The sequence below is a fragment of the Hyperolius riggenbachi genome, chromosome 3 (genome assembly GCF_040937935.1).
Source record: "Hyperolius riggenbachi isolate aHypRig1 chromosome 3, aHypRig1.pri, whole genome shotgun sequence".
NCBI classification, from domain to species: domain Eukaryota; kingdom Metazoa; phylum Chordata; class Amphibia; order Anura; family Hyperoliidae; genus Hyperolius; species Hyperolius riggenbachi.
The window spans coordinates 4,278,769-4,301,040 of record NC_090648.1 but is presented as its reverse complement, the minus strand read 5'-3'; the positions used below and the strand labels follow the sequence as shown (position 1 = coordinate 4,301,040).

Below are 22,272 nucleotides of genomic sequence, written 5' to 3'. Positions count from 1 at the left end.
ATCTCTAGTTGTACGGTGCTAGACCATTGGTATGACCAAATTGCTTGACTCTACATTTGTCAACATTGAATTCCATCTGCCATGTATATGCCCATATAGCCATCCTATACAGATCCTGTTGCAATATGACACTATCTTCCTGAGAGTTGATGATTCTGCACAATTTTGTATCATCTGCAAAAATAGCAACATTGCTTTCTTCTAGTAGATTTCATGGTGACCTCAGATGTTCCAGAAGTCTACACAAAGGAGATTTGCAGGGCTTCACTTTCCAAGGGGCTGGAAGAATCTCTCTAACTTAACCAGAGGACAACCTACAGAGACAAATGTCTATACAGGGGGTTACTGGATTCACCAGTTGAGTACTCATCTTATTTTCTCTTTATTTTTTTCTAATATGAATTACTTTTGCTTTTTGATCAGCATTTTTGTTTCTGCTGGAAATGAGAGGAGCAGGAAGTCGGTTTTCAGGCTCTTCCATCTTTTGTTGTCTTGTCTCAAAATTGACACCAGGGATGGTCAACGAGTCGTGTTCTGAGTGTATGTAAATTTAATAAGCGGGAAATTGGACCAGTGCAATGCAGCAGTTCATATTGATTAGCCTCTGATTGGCTATTACTGCAGTTCTTGGACACGCCCCCATAGAATATGTGTTTCCTGTGGATTTTTGTCTTCCTGCGTGAGTCTGTCTGCTGCACCTGGCACGCCCCTCCTCACACATCACTCCTATTACAGTTACTTCCTGTAAACATGAGATCTGTAGAACTTCAGACACCTCCGCATTATACTTTATTTTACAGAAACACCAAAACAAAATTAACCAATATTTCTCAATCTCTGACCAATAGAAATATAGATTTTATCTCTTATATAATGTTATATATTAATAGTATTTTGTTACATTATAGAGCCCTCATTATGGATGGAAGTGTATTGTCTCTGGAGACCCTACGATGAACCCCCACATAAGCCCTCCAGACTTCTGCTGATGGACAAGAGTTTGGAAATCTGACAGTTATATATTGGGGTCTTTTCCTGTAAGGTGAGGTGGTCACCAATAACATCTCCTCTGCTGTACATTCCATGTATAAGACAGGCCTGTCACCATCACGTCTCCACCTCACAAAGGTAGGAGTAACCTCGGGAACAATGGTCGTCATTCCATCGGCCATCATCATGCATGTGGGCACAGTCCTCTCCTCCTCCCAGTCCATGGCCATAAAACTCATCTGGCTGGTTAGGCCTCCAGTTCCTGCAAGACAGAAGAAACCGATAGATAATTCCAGCTCACTACAACTAAGGCAGGCCTTCAGTTCCTACTAGACAAAAGACAACCAATAGAGGCATTACATTCATGCAAGACATAAGACAACTAATAGAGGCTTGATGTTCATACAAGACAGAAAACAACCAATGGAGGCTTGGAAATCATACAAGACAGAGGACAGCCAATAGAGGCTTGAAATTCATACAAGACAGAAGACATCTGATAGAGGCTTGATGTTCATACAAGACAGAAGTAATCCAATAGAGGCTTGATGTTCATACAAGACAGAAAACTAATAGATGCTCGATGCTCATACAAGACAGAAGACAACCAATAGAGGCTCGATGCTCATACAAGACAGAAGACAACCAATAGAGGCTTGATGTTCATAAAAGACAGAAGACAGCCGATAGAGGCTTGATGCTCATACAAGACAGAAGACAACCAATAGAGGCTTGGTGTTCATACAAGACAGAAGACAACCAATAGAGGCTCGATGTTCATGCAAGACAGAGAACAGCCAATAGAGGCTTGATGTTCATACAAGACAGAAGACAGCTAATAGAGGCTCGATGTTCATACAAGACAGAAGACAACCAATAGAGGCTCGATGCTCATACAAGACAGAGGACAACCAATAGAGGCTTGATGTTCATGCAAGACAGAGGACAGCCAATAGAGGCTCGATGTTCATACAAGACAGAAGACATCCAATAGAGGCTTGATGCTCATACAAGACAGAAGACAACTAATAGAGGCTTGATGTACATACAAGACAGAGGACAGCCAATAGAGGCTCGATGTTCATGCAAGACAGAGGACAGCCAATAGAGGCTTGAGGTTCATACAAGACAGAAGACAGCCACAAGACAGAAGACAGCCAATAGAGGCTTGGTGTTCATACAAGACAGAAGACAACCAATAGAGGCTTGATGCTCATACAAGACAGAGGACAGCCAATAGAGGCTTGGTGTTCATACAAGACAGAAGACATCCGATAGAGGCTTGATAATCATACAAGACAGAAGACAACCAATAGAGGCTTGATGCTCATACAAGACAGAGGACAACCAATAGAGGCTTGATGTACATGCAAGACAGAGGACAGCCAATAGAGGCTTGATGTTCATACAAGACAGAGGACAGCCAATAGAGGCTTGATGTTCATACAAGACAGAAGACAGCCAATAGAGGCTTGATGTTCATACAAGACAGAAGACAGCCAATAGAGGCTTGATGCTCATATAAGACAGAAGACAGCCAATAGAGGCTTGATGCTCATATAAGACAGAAGACAACCAATAGAGGCTTGATGCTCATACAAGACAGAAGACAACCAATAGAGGCTCGATGTTCATACAAGACAGAAGACAGCCAATAGAGGCTTGATGTTCATACAAGACAGAAGACAGCCAATAGAGGCTCGATGTTCATACAAGACAGAGGACAGCCAATAGAGGCTTGATGTACATGCAAGACAGAGGACAGCCAATAGAGGCTTGATGTTCATACAAGACAGAGGACAGCCAATAGAGGCTCGATGTTCATACAAGACAGAGGACAGCCAATAGAGGCTTGATGTACATGCAAGACAGAGGACAGCCAATAGAGGCTTGATGTTCATACAAGACAGAGGACAGCCAATAGAGGCTCGATGTTCATACAAGACAGAGGACAGCCAATAGAGGCTTGATGTACATGCAAGACAGAGGACAGCCAATAGAGGCTTGATGTTCATACAAGACAGAAGACAATCAATAGTGGCTTGATGTACATGCAAGACAGAGGACAGCCAATAGAGGCTTGATGTTCATACAAGACAGAAGACAACCAATAGAGGCTTGATGCTCATACAAGACAGAGGATAGCCAATAGAGGCTTGATGCTCATACAAGACAGAAGACAACCAATAGTGGCTTGATGTACATGCAAGACAGAGGACAGCCAATAGAGGCTTGATGTTCATACAAGACAGAAGACAGCCAATAGAGGCTTGATGTTCATACAAGACAGAAGACATTCAATAGAGGCTTGATGCTCATATAAGACAGAAGACAGCCAATAGAGGCTTGATGCTCATATAAGACAGAAGACAGCCAATAGAGGCTTGATGCTCATACAAGACAGAAGACAGCCAATAGAGGCATGATGCTCATATAAGACAGAAGACAACCAATAGAGGCTTGATGCTCATACAAGACAGAAGACAACTAATAGAGGCTCGATGTTCATACAAGACAGAAGACAGCCAATAGAGGCTTGATGTTCATACAAGACAGAAGACAGCCAATAGAGGCTCGATGTTCATACAAGACAGAGGACAGCCAATAGAGGCTTGATGTTCATACAAGACAGAAGACAGCCAATAGAGGCTTGATGCTCATATAAGACAGAAGACAGCCAATAGAGGCTTGATGCTCATATAAGACAGAAGACAACCAATAGAGGCTTGATGCTCATACAAGACAGAAGACAACCAATAGAGGCTCGATGTTCATACAAGACAGAGGACAGCCAATAGAGGCTTGATGTTCATACAAGACAGAAGACAGCCAATAGAGGCTCGATGTTCATACAAGACAGAGGACAGCCAATAGAGGCTTGATGTACATGCAAGACAGAGGACAGCCAATAGAGGCTTGATGTTCATACAAGACAGAGGACAGCCAATAGAGGCTTGATGTTCATACAAGACAGAAGACAGCCAATAGAGGCTTGATGTACATGCAAGACAGAGGACAGCCAATAGAGGCTTGATGTTCATACAAGACAGAGGACAGCCAATAGAGGCTTGATGTTCATACAAGACAGAAGACAGCCAATAGAGGCTTGATGTTCATACAAGACAGAAGACAGCCAATAGAGGCTTGATGCTCATATAAGACAGAAGACAGCCAATAGAGGCTTGATGCTCATATAAGACAGAAGACAACCAATAGAGGCTTGATGCTCATACAAGACAGAAGACAACCAATAGAGGCTCGATGTTCATACAAGACAGAAGACAGCCAATAGAGGCTTGATGTTCATACAAGACAGAAGACAGCCAATAGAGGCTCGATGTTCATACAAGACAGAGGACAGCCAATAGAGGCTTGATGTACATGCAAGACAGAGGACAGCCAATAGAGGCTTGATGTTCATACAAGACAGAGGACAGCCAATAGAGGCTCGATGTTCATACAAGACAGAGGACAGCCAATAGAGGCTTGATGTACATGCAAGACAGAGGACAGCCAATAGAGGCTTGATGTTCATACAAGACAGAGGACAGCCAATAGAGGCTCGATGTTCATACAAGACAGAGGACAGCCAATAGAGGCTTGATGTACATGCAAGACAGAGGACAGCCAATAGAGGCTTGATGTTCATACAAGACAGAAGACAATCAATAGTGGCTTGATGTACATGCAAGACAGAGGACAGCCAATAGAGGCTTGATGTTCATACAAGACAGAAGACAACCAATAGAGGCTTGATGCTCATACAAGACAGAGGATAGCCAATAGAGGCTTGATGCTCATACAAGACAGAAGACAACCAATAGTGGCTTGATGTACATGCAAGACAGAGGACAGCCAATAGAGGCTTGATGTTCATACAAGACAGAAGACAACCAATAGAGGCTTGATGTTCATACAAGACAGAGGACAGCCAATAGAGGCTTGATGTTCATACAAGACAGAGGACAGCCAATAGAGGCTTGATGTTCATACAAGACAGAGGACAGCCAATAGAGGCTTGATGCTCATACAAGACAGAAGACAGCCAATAGAGGCTTGATGCTCATACAAGACAGAAGACAACCAATAGAGGCTTGGTGTTCATACAAGACAGAAGACAGCCAATAGAGGCTTGATGCTCATACAAGACAGAAGACAACCAATAGAGGCTTGATGCTCATACAAGACAGAAGACAGCCAATAGAGGCTTGATGCTCATACAAGACAGAAGACAACCAATAGAGGCTTGGTGTTCATACAAGACAGAAGACAACCAATAGAGGCTTGGTGTTCATACAAGACAGAAGACAACCAATAGAGGCTTGATGCTCATACAAGACAGAAGACAACCAATAGAGGCTTGGTGTTCATACAAGACAGAGGACAGCCAATAGAGGCTCGATGCTCATACAAGACGAAGACAACCAACAGAGGCTTGAAAATCATACAAGACAGAAGACAGCCAATAGAGGCTCGATGTTCATACAAGACAGAAGACAACCAATAGAGGCTCGATGTTCTTACAAGACAGAAGACATCCGATAGAGGCTTTATGCTCATACAAGACAGAAGACAACCAATAGAGGCTTGATGTTCATACAAGATAGAAGACAACCAATAGAGGCTTGATGCTCATACAAGACAGAAGACAGCCAATAGAGGCTTTATGCTCATACAAGACAGAAGACAACCAATAGAGGCTTGATGTTCATACAAGACAGAGGACAGCCAATAGAGGCTTGATGTTCATACAAGACAGAGGACAGCCAATAGAGGCTTGATGTTCATACAAGACAGAGGACAGCCAATAGAGGCTTGATGTTCATACAAGACAGAAGACAACCAATAGAGGCTTGATGTTCATACAAGACAGAAGACATCCGATAGAGGCTTTATGCTCATACAAGACAGAAGACAACCAATAGAGGCTTGATGTTCATACAAGACAGAAGACATCCGATAGAGGCTTGATGTTCATACAAGACAGAAGACATTCAATAGAGGCTTGATGTTCATACAAGACAGAAGACAGCCAATAGAGGCTTAATGTTCATACAAGACAGAGGACAGCCAATAGAGGCTTGATGCTCATACAAGACAGAAGACAGCGAATAGAGGCTCGATGCTCATACAAGACAGAAGACAACCAATAGAGGCTTGATGTTCATACAAGACAGAAGACAGCCAATAGAGGCTTGATGTTCATACAAGACAGAAGACATTCAATAGAGGCTTGATGTTCATACAAGACAGAAGACAGCCAATAGAGGCTTGATGTTCATACAAGACAGAAGACATTCAATAGAGGCTTGATGCTCATATAAGACAGAAGACAGCCAATAGAGGCTTGATGTTCATACAAGACAGAAGACAGCCAATAGAGGCTTGATGCTCATATAAGACAGAAGACAGCCAATAGAGGCTTGATGCTCATATAAGACAGAAGACAACCAATAGAGGCTTGATGCTCATACAAGACAGAAGACAACCAATAGAGGATTGATGCTCATATAAGACAGAAGACAACCAATAGTGGCTTGATGTTCATACAAGACAGAAGACAGCCAATAGAGGCTTGATGTTCATACAAGACAGAAGACATTCAATAGAGGCTTGATGCTCATATAAGACAGAAGACAACCAATAGAGGCTTGATGTTCATACAAGACAGAAGACAGCCAATAGAGGCTTGATGCTCATATAAGACAGAAGACAACCAATAGAGGCTTGATGCTCATACAAGACAGAAGACAACCAATAGAGGCTCGATGTTCATACAAGACAGAAGACAGCCAATAGAGGCTTGATGTTCATACAAGACAGAAGACAGCCAATAGAGGCTCGATGTTCATACAAGACAGAGGACAGCCAATAGAGGCTTGATGTACATGCAAGACAGAGGACAGCCAATAGAGGCTTGATGTTCATACAAGACAGAGGACAGCCAATAGAGGCTTGATGTTCATACAAGACAGAAGACAGCCAATAGAGGCTCGATGTTCATACAAGACAGAGGACAGCCAATAGAGGCTTGATGTACATGCAAGACAGAGGACAGCCAATAGAGGCTTGATGTTCATACAAGACAGAAGACAATCAATAGTGGCTTGATGTACATGCTAGACAGAGGACAGCCAATAGAGGCTTGATGTTCATACAAGACAGAAGACAACCAATAGAGGCTTGATGCTCATACAAGACAGAGGATAGCCAATAGAGGCTTGATGCTCATACAAGACAGAAGACAACCAATAGTGGCTTGATGTTCATACAAGACAGAAGACAACCAATAGAGGCTTGGTGTTCATACAAGACAGAGGACAGCCAATAGAGGCTCGATGCTCATACAAGACAGAAGACAGCCAATAGAGGCTCAATGTTCATACAAGACAGAAGACAACCAATAGAGGCTTGATGTTCATACAAGACAGAGGACAGCCAATAGAGGCTTGATGTTCATACAAGACAGAAGACAGCCAATAGAGGCTCAATGTTCATACAAGACAGAAGACAACCAATAGAGGCTTGATGTTCATACAAGACAGAGGACAGCCAATAGAGGCTTGATGTTCATACAAGACAGAGGACAGCCAGTAGAGGCTTGATGTTCATACAAGACAGAGGACAGCCAATAGAGGCTTGATGCTCATACAAGACAGAAGACAGCCAATAGAGGCTTGATGCTCATACAAGACAGAAGACAACCAATAGAGGCTTGATGCTCATACAAGACAGAAGTCAACCAATAGAGGCTTGGTGTTCATACAAGACAGAGGACAGCCAATAGAGGCTCGATGCTCATACAAGACGAAGACAACCAACAGAGGCTTGAAAATCATACAAGACAGAAGACAGCCAATAGAGGCTCGATGTTCATACAAGACAGAAGACAACCAATAGAGGCTCGATGTTCTTACAAGACAGAAGACATCCGATAGAGGCTTTATGCTCATACAAGACAGAAGACAACCAATAGAGGCTTGATGTTCATACAAGATAGAAGACAACCAATAGAGGCTTGATGCTCATACAAGACAGAAGACAGCCAATAGAGGCTTTATGCTCATACAAGACAGAAGACAACCAATAGAGGCTTGATGTTCATACAAGACAGAGGACAGCCAATAGAGGCTTGATGTTCATACAAGACAGAGGACAGCCAATAGAGGCTTGATGTTCATAGAAGACAGAAGACAGCCAATAGAGGCTTGATGTTCATACAAGACAGAAGACATCCGATAGAGGCTTTATGCTCATACAAGACAGAAGACAGCCAATAGAGGCTTGATGTTCATACAAGATAGAAGACAACCAATAGAGGCTTGATGCTCATACAAGACAGAAGACATCCGATAGAGGCTTTATGCTCATACAAGACAGAAGACAGCCAATAGAGGCTTGATGTTCATACAAGACAGAAGACAACCAATAGAGGCTTGATGTTCATACAAGACAGAGAACAGCCAATAGAGGCTTGATGTTCATATAAGACAGAAGACAACCAATAGAGGCTTGATGCTCATACAAGACAGAAGACATCCGATAGAGGCTTTATGCTCATACAAGACAGAAGACAACCAATAGAGGCTCGATGTTCATATAAGACAGAAGACAGCCAATACAGGCTTGATGTTCATACAAGACAGAAGACAGCCAATAGAGGCTTGATGTTCATATAAGACAGAAGACAACCAATAGAGGCTTGATGTTCATACAAGATAGAAGACAACCAATAGAGGCTTGATGCTCATACAAGACAGAAGACTACCAATAGAGGCTCGATGTTCATATAAGACAGAAGACAACCAATAGAGGCTTGATGATCATACAAGACAGAAGACAACCAATAGAGGCTTGATGATCATACAAGACAGAAGACATCCGATAGAGGCTTTATGCTCATACAAGACAGAAGACAACCAATAGAGGCTTGATGTTCATACAAGACAGAGGACAGCCAATAGAGGCTTGATGTTCATACAAGACAGAGGACAGCCAATAGAGGCTTGATGTTCATACAAGACAGAAGACAGCCAATAGAAGCTTGATGTTCATACAAGACAGAAGACAGCCAATAGAGGCTTGATGCTCATACAAGACAGAGGACAGCCAATAGAGGCTTGATGTTCATACAAGACAGAAGACAGCCAATAGAGGCTTGATGTTCATACAAGACAGAAGACAACCAATAGAGGCTTGATGCTCATACAAGACAGAAGACAACCAATAGAGGCTTGATGTTCATGCAAGACAGAGGACAGCCAATAGAGGCTTGGTGTTCATACAAGACAGAAGACAACCAATAGAGGCTTGATGCTCATAGAAGACAGAAGACAGCCAATAGAGGCTTGATGTTCATACAAGACAGAAGACAGCCAATAGAGGCTTGATGTTCATACAAGACAGAGGACAGCCAATAGAGGTTTGATGTTCATACAAAACAGAAGACAACCAATAGAGGCTCGATGTTCATACAAGACAGAGGACAGCCAATAGAGGCTTGATGCTCATACAAGACAGAAGACAACCAATAGAGGCTTGATGTTCATACAAGACAGAAGACAGCCAATAGAGGCTTGATGTTCATACAAGACAGAAGACAACCAATAGAGGCTCGATGTTCATACAAGACAGAGGACAGCCAATAGAGGCTTGATGCTCATACAAGACAGAAGACAACCAATAGAGGCTTGATGCTCATACAAGACAGAAGACAGCCAATAGAGGCTTGATGTTCATACAAGACAGTAGACAGCCAATAGAGGCTTGATGTTCATACAAGACAGAAGACAGCCAATAGAGGCTTGGTGTTCATACAAGACAGAAGACAACCAATAGAGGCTTGATGCTCATACAAGACAGAAGACAACCAATAGAGGCTTGATGTTCATACAAGATAGAAGACAACCAATAGAGGCTTGATGCTCATACAAGACAGAAGACAACCAATAGAGGCTTCATGTTCATACAAGACAGAGGATAGCCAATAGAGGCTTGATGCTCATACAAGACAGAAGACAACCAATAGAGGCTTGATGTTCATACAAGACAGAAGACAACCAATAGAGGCTTGATGTTCATACAAGACAGAGGACAGCCAATAGAGGCTTGATGCTCATACAAGACAGAGGACATCCAATAGAGGCTTGATGCTCATACAAGACAGAAGACAACCAATAGAGGCTTGATGTTCATACAAGACAGAAGACAGCCAATAGAGGCTTGATGTTCATACAAGACAGAAGACAACCAAAAAAGGCTTGATGTTCATACAAGACAGAAGACAACCAATAGAGGCTTGATGCTCATACAAGACAGAAGACAGCCAATAGAGGCTTGATGTTCATACAAGACAGAAGACAGCCAATAGAGGCTTGATGTTCATACAAGACAGAAGACAACCAATAGAGGCTTGATGTTCATACAAGACAGAAGACAACCAATAGAGGCTTGATGCTCATACAAGACAGAAGACAACCAATAGAGGCTTGATGTTCATACAAGACAGAAGACAACCAATAGAGGCTTGATGCTCATACAAGACAGAAGACAGCCAATAGAGGCTTGATGCTCATACAAGACAGAAGACAACCAATAGAGGCTTGATGTTCATACAAGACAGAAGACAACCAATAGAGGCTTGATGTTCATGCAAGACAGAGGACAGCCAATAGAGGCTTGATGTTCATACAAGACAGAAGACAACCAATAGAGGCTTGATGCTCATACAAGACAGAAGACAACCAATAGAGGCTTGATGTTCATACAGGACAGAGGATAGCCAATAGAGGCTTGATGCTCATACAAGACAGAAGACAACCAATAGAGGCTTGATGTTCATGCAAGACAGAAGACAGCCAATAGAGGCTTGATGTTCATACAAGACAGAGGACAGCCAATAGAGGCTTGATGCTCATACAAGACAGAAGACAACCAATAGAGGCTTGATGCTCATACAAGACAGAGGACAGCCAATAGAGGCTTGATGTTCATACAAGACAGAGGACAGCCAATAGAGGCTTGATGTTCATACAAGACAGAGGACAGCCAATAGAGGCTTGATGTTCATACAAGACAGAGGACAGCCAATAGAGGCTTGATGTTCATACAAGACAGAGGACAGCCAATAGAGGCTTGATGTTCATACAAGACAGAGGATAGCTAATAGAGGCTTGATGCTCATACAAGACAGAAGACATCCGATAGAGGCTTTATGCTCATACAAGACAGAGGACAGCCAATAGAGGCTTGATGCTCATACAAGACAGAGGACAGCCAATAGAGGCTTGATGCTCATACAAGACAGAGGACAGCCAATAGAGGCTCAATGTTCATACAAGACAGAAGACAACCAATAGAGGCATGATGTTCATAAAAGACAGAAGACAACCAATAGAGGCTTGATGTTCATACAAGACAGAGGACAGCCAATAGAGGCTTGATGCTCATACAAGACAGAAGACATCCAATAGAGGCTTGATGCTCATACAAGACAGAGGACAGCCAATAGAGGCTTGATGCTCATAAAAGACAGAAGACAACCAATAGAGGCTTGATGCTCATAAAAGACAGAAGACAACCAATAGAGGCTCGATGCTCATACAAGACAGAGGACAGCCAATAGAGGCTTGATGTTCATACAAGACAGAGGACAGCCAATAGAGGCTTGATGTACATACAAGACAGAAGACAGCCAATAGAGGCTTGATGTTCATACAAGACAGAAGACAACCAATAGAGGCTTGGTGTTCATGCAAGACAGAGGACAGCCAATAGAGGCTCGATGTTCATACAAGACAGAAGACAGCCAATAGAGGCTTGATGCTCATACAAGACAGAAGACAACCAATAGAGGCTTAATGTTCATACAAGACAGAAGACAGCCAATAGAGGCTTGATGTTCATACAACACAGAAGACAACCAATAGAGGCTTGGTGTTCATGCAAGACAGAGGACAGCCAATAGAGGCTCGATGTTCATGCAAGACAGAGGACAGCCAATAGAGGCTTGATGTTCATACAAGACAGAAGACAGCCAATAGAGGCTCAATGTTCATACAAGACAGAAGACATCCGATAGAGGCTTTATGCTCATACAAGACAGAAGACAACCAATAGAGGCTTTATGCTCATACAAGACAGAAGACAGCCAATAGAGGCTTGATGTTCATACAAGACAGAAGACAACCAATAGAGGCCCGATGTTCATAAAAGACAGAAGACAACCAATAGAGGCTTGATGCTCATACAAGACAGAAGACAACCAATAGAGGCTCGATGTTCATAAAAGACAGAAGACAACCAATAGAGGCTTGATGTTCATGCAAGACAGAGGACAGCCAATAGAGGCTCGATGTTCATACAAGACAGAAGACAGCCAATAGAGGCTTGATGCTCATACAAGACAGAAGACAACCAATAGAGGCTTAATGTTCATACAAGACAGAGGACAGCCAATAGAGGCTCGATGTTCATGCAAGACAGAGGACAGCCAATAGAGGCTTGATGTTCATACAAGACAGAAGACAGCCAATAGAGGCTCGATGTTCATACAAGACAGAAGACAGCCAATAGAGGCTTGATGTTCATACAAGACAGAAGACAGCCAATAGAGGCTCGATGTTCATACAAGACAGAGGACAGCCAATAGAGGCTTGATGTACATGCAAGACAGAGGACAGCCAATAGAGGCTTGATGTTCATACAAGACAGAGGACAGCCAATAGAGGCTTGATGTTCATACAAGACAGAAGACAGCCAATAGAGGCTCGATGTTCATACAAGACAGAGGACAGCCAATAGAGGCTTGATGTACATGCAAGACAGAGGACAGCCAATAGAGGCTTGATGTTCATACAAGACAGAAGACAATCAATAGTGGCTTGATGTACATGCAAGACAGAGGACAGCCAATAGAGGCTTGATGTCCATACAAGACAGAAGACAACCAATAGAGGCTCAATGTTCATACAAGACAGAAGACAACCAATAGAGGCTTGATGTTCATACAAGACAGAGGACAGCCAATAGAGGCTTGATGTTCATACAAGACAGAGGACAGCCAATAGAGGCTTGATGTTCATACAAGACAGAGGACAGCCAATAGAGGCTTGATGCTCATACAAGTCAGAAGACAGCCAATAGACGCTTGATGCTCATACAAGACAGAAGACAACCAATAGAGGCTTGATGCTCATACAAGACAGAAGACAATCAATAGAGGCTTGGTGTTCATACAAAACAGAGGACAGCCAATAGAGGCTCGATGCTCATACAAGACGAAGACAACCAACAGAGGCTTGAAAATCATACAAGACAGAAGACAGCCAATAGAGGCTCGATGTTCATACAAGACAGAAGACAACAAATAGAGGCTCGATGTTCGTACAAGTCAGAAGACATCCGATAGAGGCTTTATGCTCATACAAGACAGAAGACAACCAATAGAGGCTTGATGTTCATACAAGACAGAAGACAATTAATAGTGGCTTGATGTACATGCAAGACAGAGGACAGCCAATAGAGGCTTGATGTTCATACAAGACAGAGGACAGCCAATAGAGGCTTGATGTTCATACAAGACAGAGGACAGCCAATAGAGGCTTGATGTTCATACAAGACAGAAGACAGCCAATAGAGGCTCGATGTTCATACAAGACAGAGGACAGCCAATAGAGGCTTGATGTACATGCAAGACAGAGGACAGCCAATAGAGGCTTGATGTTCATACAAGACAGAAGACAATCAATAGTGGCTTGATGTACATGCAAGACAGAGGACAGCCAATAGAGGCTTGATGTTCATACAAGACAGAAGACAACCAATAGAGGCTTGATGCTCATACAAGACAGAGGATAGCCAATAGAGGCTTGATGCTCATACAAGACAGAAGACAACCAATAGTGGCTTGATGTACATGCAAGACAGAGGACAGCCAATAGAGGCTTGATGTTCATACAAGACAGAAGACAGCCAATTGAGGCTCAATGTTCATACAAGACAGAAGACAACCAATAGAGGCTTGATGTTCATACAAGACAGAGGACAGCCAATAGAGGCTTGATGTTCATACAAGACAGAGGACAGCCAATAGAGGCTTGATGTTCATACAAGACAGAGGACAGCCAATAGAGGCTTGATGCTCATACAAGACAGAAGACAGCCAATAGAGGCTTGATGCTCATACAAGACAGAAGACAACCAATAGAGGCTTGATGCTCATACAAGACAGAAGACAACCAATAGAGGCTTGGTGTTCATACAAGACAGAGGACAGCCAATAGAGGCTCGATGCTCATACAAGACGAAGACAACCAACAGAGGCTTGAAAATCATACAAGACAGAAGACAGCCAATAGAGGCTCGATGTTCATACAAGACAGAAGACAACCAATAGAGGCTCGATGTTCTTACAAGACAGAAGACATCCGATAGAGGCTTGATGCTCATACAAGACAGAAGACAGCCAATAGAGGCTTTATGCTCATACAAGACAGAAGACAACCAATAGAGGCTTGATGTTCATACAAGACAGAGGACAACCAATAGAGGCTTGATGTTCATACAAGATAGAAGACAACCAATAGAGGCTTGATGCTCATACAAGACAGAAGACAACCAATAGAGGCTTGATGTTCATACAAGACAGAAGACAACCAATAGAGGCTTGATGTTCATGCAAGACAGAGGACAGCCAATAGAGGCTTGATGTTCATACAAGACAGAAGACAACCAATAGAGGCTTGATGCTCATACAAGACAGAAGACAACCAATAGAGGCTTGATGTTCATACAAGACAGAGGATAGCCAATAGAGGCTTGATGCTCATACAAGACAGAAGACAACCAATAGAGGCTTGATGTTCATGCAAAACAGAAGACAGCCAATAGAGGCTTGATGTTCATACAAGACAGAGGACAGCCAATAGAGGCTTGATGCTCATACAAGACAGAAGACAACCAATAGAGGCTTGATGCTCATACAAGACAGAGGACAGCCAATAGAGGCTTGATGTTCATACAAGACAGAGGACAGCCAATAGAGGCTTGATGTTCATACAAGACAGAGGACAGCCAATAGAGGCTTGATGTTCATACAAGACAGAGGACAGCCAATAGAGGCTTGATGTTCATACAAGACAGAGGATAGCTAATAGAGGCTTGATGCTCATACAAGACAGAAGACATCCGATAGAGGCTTTATGCTCATACAAGACAGAGGACAGCCAATAGAGGCTTGATGCTCATACAAGACAGAGGACAGCCAATAGAGGCTTGATGCTCATACAAGACAGAGGACAGCCAATAGAGGCTCAATGTTCATACAAGACAGAAGACAACCAATAGAGGCTTGATGCTCATACAAGACAGAGGACAGCCAATAGAGGCTTGATGTTCATACAAGACAGAGGACAGCCAATAGAGGCTTGATGTTCATACAAGACAGAGGACAGCCAATAGAGGCTTGATGTTCATACAAGACAGAGGACAGCCAATAGAGGCTTGATGTTCATACAAGACAGAGGACAGCCAATAGAGGCTTGATGTTCATACAAGACAGAGGATAGCTAATAGAGGCTTGATGCTCATACAAGACAGAAGACATCCGATAGAGGCTTTATGCTCATACAAGACAGAGGACAGCCAATAGAGGCTTGATGCTCATACAAGACAGAGGACAGCCAATAGAGGCTTGATGCTCATACAAGACAGAGGACAGCCAATAGAGGCTCAATGTTCATACAAGACAGAAGACAACCAATAGAGGCATGATGTTCATAAAAGACAGAGGACAGCCAATAGAGGCTTGATGCTCATACAAGACAGAAGACAACCAATAGAGGCTTGATGCTCATACAAGACAGAGGACAGCCAATAGAGGCTTGATGTTCATACAAGACAGAGGACAGCCAATAGAGGCTTGATGTTCATACAAGACAGAGGACAGCCAATAGAGGCTTGATGTTCATACAAGACAGAGGACAGCCAATAGAGGCTTGATGTTCATACAAGACAGAGGACAGCCAATAGAGGCTTGATGCTCATACAAGACAGAAGACAGCCAATAGAGGCTTGATGTTCATACAAGACAGAAGACAGCCAATAGAGGCTTGATGTTCATACAAGACAGAAGACAGCCAATAGAGGCTTGATGTTCATACAAGACAGAAGACAGCCAATAGAGGCTCGATGCTCATACAAGACAGAGGACAGCCAATAGAGGCTTTATGCTCATACAAGACAGAGGACAGCCAATAGAGGCTTGATGTTCATACAAGACAGAGGACAGCCAATAGAGGCTTGATGCTCATACAAGACAGAAGACAGCCAATAGAGGCTTGGTGTTCATACAAGACAGAAGACAACCAATAGAGGCTTGATGCTCATACAAGACAGAAGACAACCAATAGAGGCTTGGTGTTCATACAAGACAGAAGACAGCCAATAGAGGCTCGATGTTCATACAAGACAGAAGACAGCCAATAGAGGCTTGATGTTCATACAAGACCGGAGACATCCAATAGAGGCTTGATGTTCATGCAAGACAGAGGACAGCCAATAGAGGCTTGATGTTCATACAAGACAGAAGACAGCCAATAGAGGCTTGATGTTCATACAAGACAGAAGACAACCAATAGAGGCTTGATGCTCATACAAGACAGAAGACAACCAATAGAGGCTTGATGTTCATGCAAGACAGAAGACAGCCAATAGAGGCTCGATGTTCATACAAGACAGAGGACAGCCAATAGAGGCTTGATGTTCATACAAGACAGAAGACAGCCAATAGAGGCTTGATGTTCATACAAGACAGAAGACAACCAATAGAGGCTTGATGCTCATACAAGACAGAAGACAACCAATAGAGGCTTGATGTTCATGCAAGACAGAAGACAGCCAATAGAGGCTCGATGTTCATACAAGACAGAGGACAACCAATAGAGGCTTGATGTTCATACAAAACAGAAGACAACCAATAGAGGCTCGATGTTCATACAAGACAGAGGACAGCCAATAGAGGCTTGATGCTCATACAAGACAGAAGACAACCAATAGAGGCTTGATGTTCATACAAGACAGAAGACAGCCAATAGAGGCTTGATGTTCATACAAGACAGAAGACAACCAATAGAGGCTCGATGTTCATACAAGACAGAAGACAGCCAATAGAGGCTTGATGTTCATAAAAGACAGAAGACAGCCAATAGAGGCTTGATGTTCATACAAGACAGAAGACAGCCAATAGAGGCATGATGCTCATACAAGACAGAAGACAACCAATAGAGGCTTGATGTTCATACAAGACAGAAGACAGCCAATAGAGGCTTGATGTTCATACAAGACAGAAGACAACCAATAGAGGCTCGATGTTCATACAAGACAGAAGACAGCCAATAGAGGCTTGATGTTCATACAAGACAGAAGACAGCCAATAGAGGCTTGCTGTTCATACAAGACAGAAGACAGCCAATAGAGGCTTGATGTTCATACAAGACAGAAGACAGCCAATAGAGGCTTGGTGTTCATACAAGACAGAAGACAACCAATAGAGGCTTGATGCTCATACAAGACAGAAGACAACCAATAGAGGCTTGATGTTCATACAAGACAGAAGACAGCCAATAGAGGCTTGATGCTCATACAAGACAGAAGACAACCAATAGAGGCTTGATGTTCATACAAGACAGAAGACAGCCAATAGAGGCTTGATGCTCATACAAGACAGAAGACAACCAATAGAGGCTTGATGTTCATACAAGACAGAAGACAGCCAATAGAGGCTTGATGCTCATACAAGACAGAAGACAACCAATAGAGGCTTGATGTTCATACAAGACAGAAGACAGCCAATAGAGGCTTGATGTTCATACAAGACAGAAGACAGCCAATAGAGGCTTGGTGTTCATACAAGACAGAAGACAACCAATAGAGGCTTGATGCTCATACAAGACAGAAGACAACCAATAGAGGCTTGATGTTCATACAAGACAGAAGACAGCCAATAGAGGCTTGATGCTCATACAAGACAGAAGACAACCAATAGAGGCTTGATGTTCATACAAGACAGAAGACAGCCAATAGAGGCTTGATGCTCATACAAGACAGAAGACAACCAATAGAGGCTTGATGTTCATACAAGACAGAAGACAACCAATAGAGGCTTGATGCTCATACAAGACAGAAGACAACCAATAGAGGCTTCATGTTCATACAAGACAGAGGATAGCCAATAGAGGCTTGATGCTCATACAAGACAGAAGACAACCAATAGAGGCTTGATGTTCATACAAGACAGAAGACAACCAATAGAGGCTTGATGTTCATACAAGACAGAGGACAGCCAATAGAGGTATGATGCTCATACAAGACAGAAGACAACCAATAGAGGCTTGATGTTCATACAAGACAGAAGACAGCCAATAGAGGCTTGATGTTCATACAAGACAGTAGACAGCCAATAGAGGCTTGATGCTCATACAAGACAGAAGACAACCAATAGAGGCTTGATGCTCATACAAGACAGAAGACAGCCAATAGAGGCTTGATGCTCATACAAGACAGAAGACAACCAATAGAGGCTTGATGTTCATACAAGACAGAAGACAACCAATAGAGGCTTGATGTTCATGCAAGACAGAGGACAACCAATAGAGGCTTGATGTTCATACAAGACAGAAGACAACCAATAGAGGCTTGATGCTCATACAAGACAGAAGACAACCAATAGAGGCTTGATGTTCATACAAGACAGAGGATAGCCAATAGAGGCTTGATGCTCATACAAGACAGAAGACAACCAATAGAGGCTTGATGTTCATGCAAGACAGAAGACAGCCAATAGAGGCTTGATGTTCATACAAGACAGAGGACAGCCAATAGAGGCTTGATGCTCATACAAGACAGAAGACAACCAATAGAGGCTTGATGCTCATACAAGACAGAGGACAGCCAATAGAGGCTTGATGTTCATACAAGACAGAGGACAGCCAATAGAGGCTTGATGTTCATACAAGACAGAGGACAGCCAATAGAGGCTTGATGTTCATACAAGACAGAGGATAGCTAATAGAGGCTTGATGCTCATACAAGACAGAAGACATCCGATAGAGGCTTTATGCTCATACAAGACAGAGGACAGCCAATAGAGGCTTGATGCTCATACAAGACAGAGGACAGCCAATAGAGGCTTGATGCTCATACAAGACAGAGGACAGCCAATAGAGGCTCAATGTTCATACAAGACAGAAGACAACCAATAGAGGCTTGATGCTCATACAAGACAGAAGACAACCAATAGAGGCTTGATGTTCATGCAAGACAGAAGACAGCCAATAGAGGCTCGATGTTCATACAAGACAGAGGACAGCCAATAGAGGCTTGATGTTCATACAAGACAGAAGACAGCCAATAGAGGCTTGATGTTCATACAAGACAGAAGACAACCAATAGAGGCTTGATGCTCATACAAGACAGAAGACAACCAATAGAGGCTTGATGTTCATGCAAGACAGAAGACAGCCAATAGAGGCTCGATGTTCATACAAGACAGAGGACAACCAATAGAGGCTTGATGTTCATACAAAACAGAAGACAACCAATAGAGGCTCGATGTTCATACAAGACAGAGGACAGCCAATAGAGGCTTGATGCTCATACAAGACAGAAGACAACCAATAGAGGCTTGATGTTCATACAAGACAGAAGACAGCCAATAGAGGCTTGATGTTCATACAAGACAGAAGACAACCAATAGAGGCTCGATGTTCATACAAGACAGAAGACAGCCAATAGAGGCTTGATGTTCATAAAAGACAGAAGACAGCCAATAGAGGCTTGATGTTCATACAAGACAGAAGACAGCCAATAGAGGCATGATGCTCATACAAGACAGAAGACAACCAATAGAGGCTTGATGTTCATACAAGACAGAAGACAGCCAATAGAGGCTTGATGTTCATACAAGACAGAAGACAACCAATAGAGGCTCGATGTTCATACAAGACAGAAGACAACCAATAGAGGCTCGATGTTCATACAAGACAGAAGACAGCCAATAGAGGCTTGATGTTCATACAAGACAGAAGACAGCCAATAGAGGCTTGCTGTTCATACAAGACAGAAGACAGCCAATAGAGGCTTGATGTTCATACAAGACAGAAGACAGCCAATAGAGGCTTGGTGTTCATACAAGACAGAAGACAACCAATAGAGGCTTGATGCTCATACAAGACAGAAGACAACCAATAGAGGCTTGATGTTCATACAAGACAGAAGACAGCCAATAGAGGCTTGATGCTCATACAAGACAGAAGACAACCAATAGAGGCTTGATGTTCATACAAGACAGAAGACAGCCAATAGAGGCTTGATGTTCATACAAGACAGAAGACAACCAATAGAGGCTTGATGCTCATACAAGACAGAAGACAGCCAATAGAGGCTTGATGCTCATACAAGACAGAAGACAACCAATAGAGGCTTGATGTTCATACAAGACAGAAGACAGCCAATAGAGGCTTGATGTTCATACAAGACAGAAGACAGCCAATAGAGGCTTGGTGTTCATACAAGACAGAAGACAACCAATAGAGGCTTGATGCTCATACAAGACAGAAGACAACCAATAGAGGCTTGATGTTCATACAAGACAGAAGACAGCCAATAGAGGCTTGATGCTCATACAAGACAGAAGACAACCAATAGAGGCTTGATGTTCATACAAGACAGAAGACAGCCAATAGAGGCTTGATGCTCATACAAGACAGAAGACAACCAATAGAGGCTTGATGTTCATACAAGACAGAAGACAACCAATAGAGGCTTGATGCTCATACAAGACAGAAGACAACCAATAGAGGCTTCATGTTCATACAAGACAGAGGATAGCCAATAGAGGCTTGATGCTCATACAAGACAGAAGACAACCAATAGAGGCTTGATGTTCATACAAGACAGAAGACAACCAATAGAGGCTTGATGTTCATACAAGACAGAGGACAGCCAATAGAGGTATGATGCTCATACAAGACAGAAGACAACCAATAGAGGCTTGATGTTCATACAAGACAGAAGACAGCCAATAGAGGCTTGATGTTCATACAAGACAGTAGACAGCCAATAGAGGCTTGATGCTCATACAAGACAGAAGACAACCAATAGAGGCTTGATGCTCATACAAGACAGAAGACAGCCAATAGAGGCTTGATGCTCATACAAGACAGAAGACAACCAATAGAGGCTTGATGTTCATACAAGACAGAAGACAACCAATAGAGGCTTGATGTTCATGCAAGACAGAGGACAACCAATAGAGGCTTGATGTTCATACAAGACAGAAGACAACCAATAGAGGCTTGATGCTCATACAAGACAGAAGACAACCAATAGAGGCTTGATGTTCATACAAGACAGAGGATAGCCAATAGAGGCTTGATGCTCATACAAGACAGAAGACAACCAATAGAGGCTTGATGTTCATGCAAGACAGAAGACAGCCAATAGAGGCTTGATGTTCATACAAGACAGAGGACAGCCAATAGAGGCTTGATGCTCATACAAGACAGAAGACAACCAATAGAGGCTTGATGCTCATACAAGACAGAGGACAGCCAATAGAGGCTTGATGTTCATACAAGACAGAGGACAGCCAATAGAGGCTTGATGTTCATACAAGACAGAGGACAGCCAATAGAGGCTTGATGTTCATACAAGACAGAGGATAGCTAATAGAGGCTTGATGCTCATACAAGACAGAAGACATCCGATAGAGGCTTTATGCTCATACAAGACAGAGGACAGCCAATAGAGGCTTGATGCTCATACAAGACAGAGGACAGCCAATAGAGGCTTGATGCTCATACAAGACAGAGGACAGCCAATAGAGGCTCAATGTTCATACAAGACAGAAGACAACCAATAGAGGCATGATGTTCATAAAAGACAGAAGACAACCAATAGAGGCTTGATGTTCATACAAGACAGAGGACAGCCAATAGAGGCTTGATGCTCATACAAGACAGAAGACAACCAATAGAGGCTTGATGCTCATACAAGACAGTGGACAGCCAATAGAGGCTTGATGTTCATACAAGACAGAGGACAGCCAATAGAGGCTTGATGTTCATACAAGACAGAGGACAGCCAATAGAGGCTTGATGTTCATACAAGACAGAGGACAGCCAATAGAGGCTTGATGTTCATACAAGACAGAGGACAGCCAATAGAGGCTTGATGCTCATACAAGACAGAGGACAGCCAATAGAGGCTCAATGTTCATACAAG

General features: G+C 42.9%; 1 protein-coding gene across 1 annotated transcript in view; it reads right to left on the bottom strand.

The window, feature by feature from the left end:
• Positions 1-766: 766 nt before the first annotated feature.
• LOC137560821 (asialoglycoprotein receptor 1-like) overlaps positions 767-22,272 on the bottom strand; it is a 131,299-nt gene continuing 109,793 nt past the window's right edge. Inside the window, exon 9 of the mRNA XM_068271956.1 lies at positions 767-1,252. Within this exon, the coding sequence (XP_068128057.1) occupies positions 1,108-1,252 (145 nt within the window). The 3' untranslated portion in view covers positions 767-1,107. The remainder of the gene's footprint in view (positions 1,253-22,272) is intronic.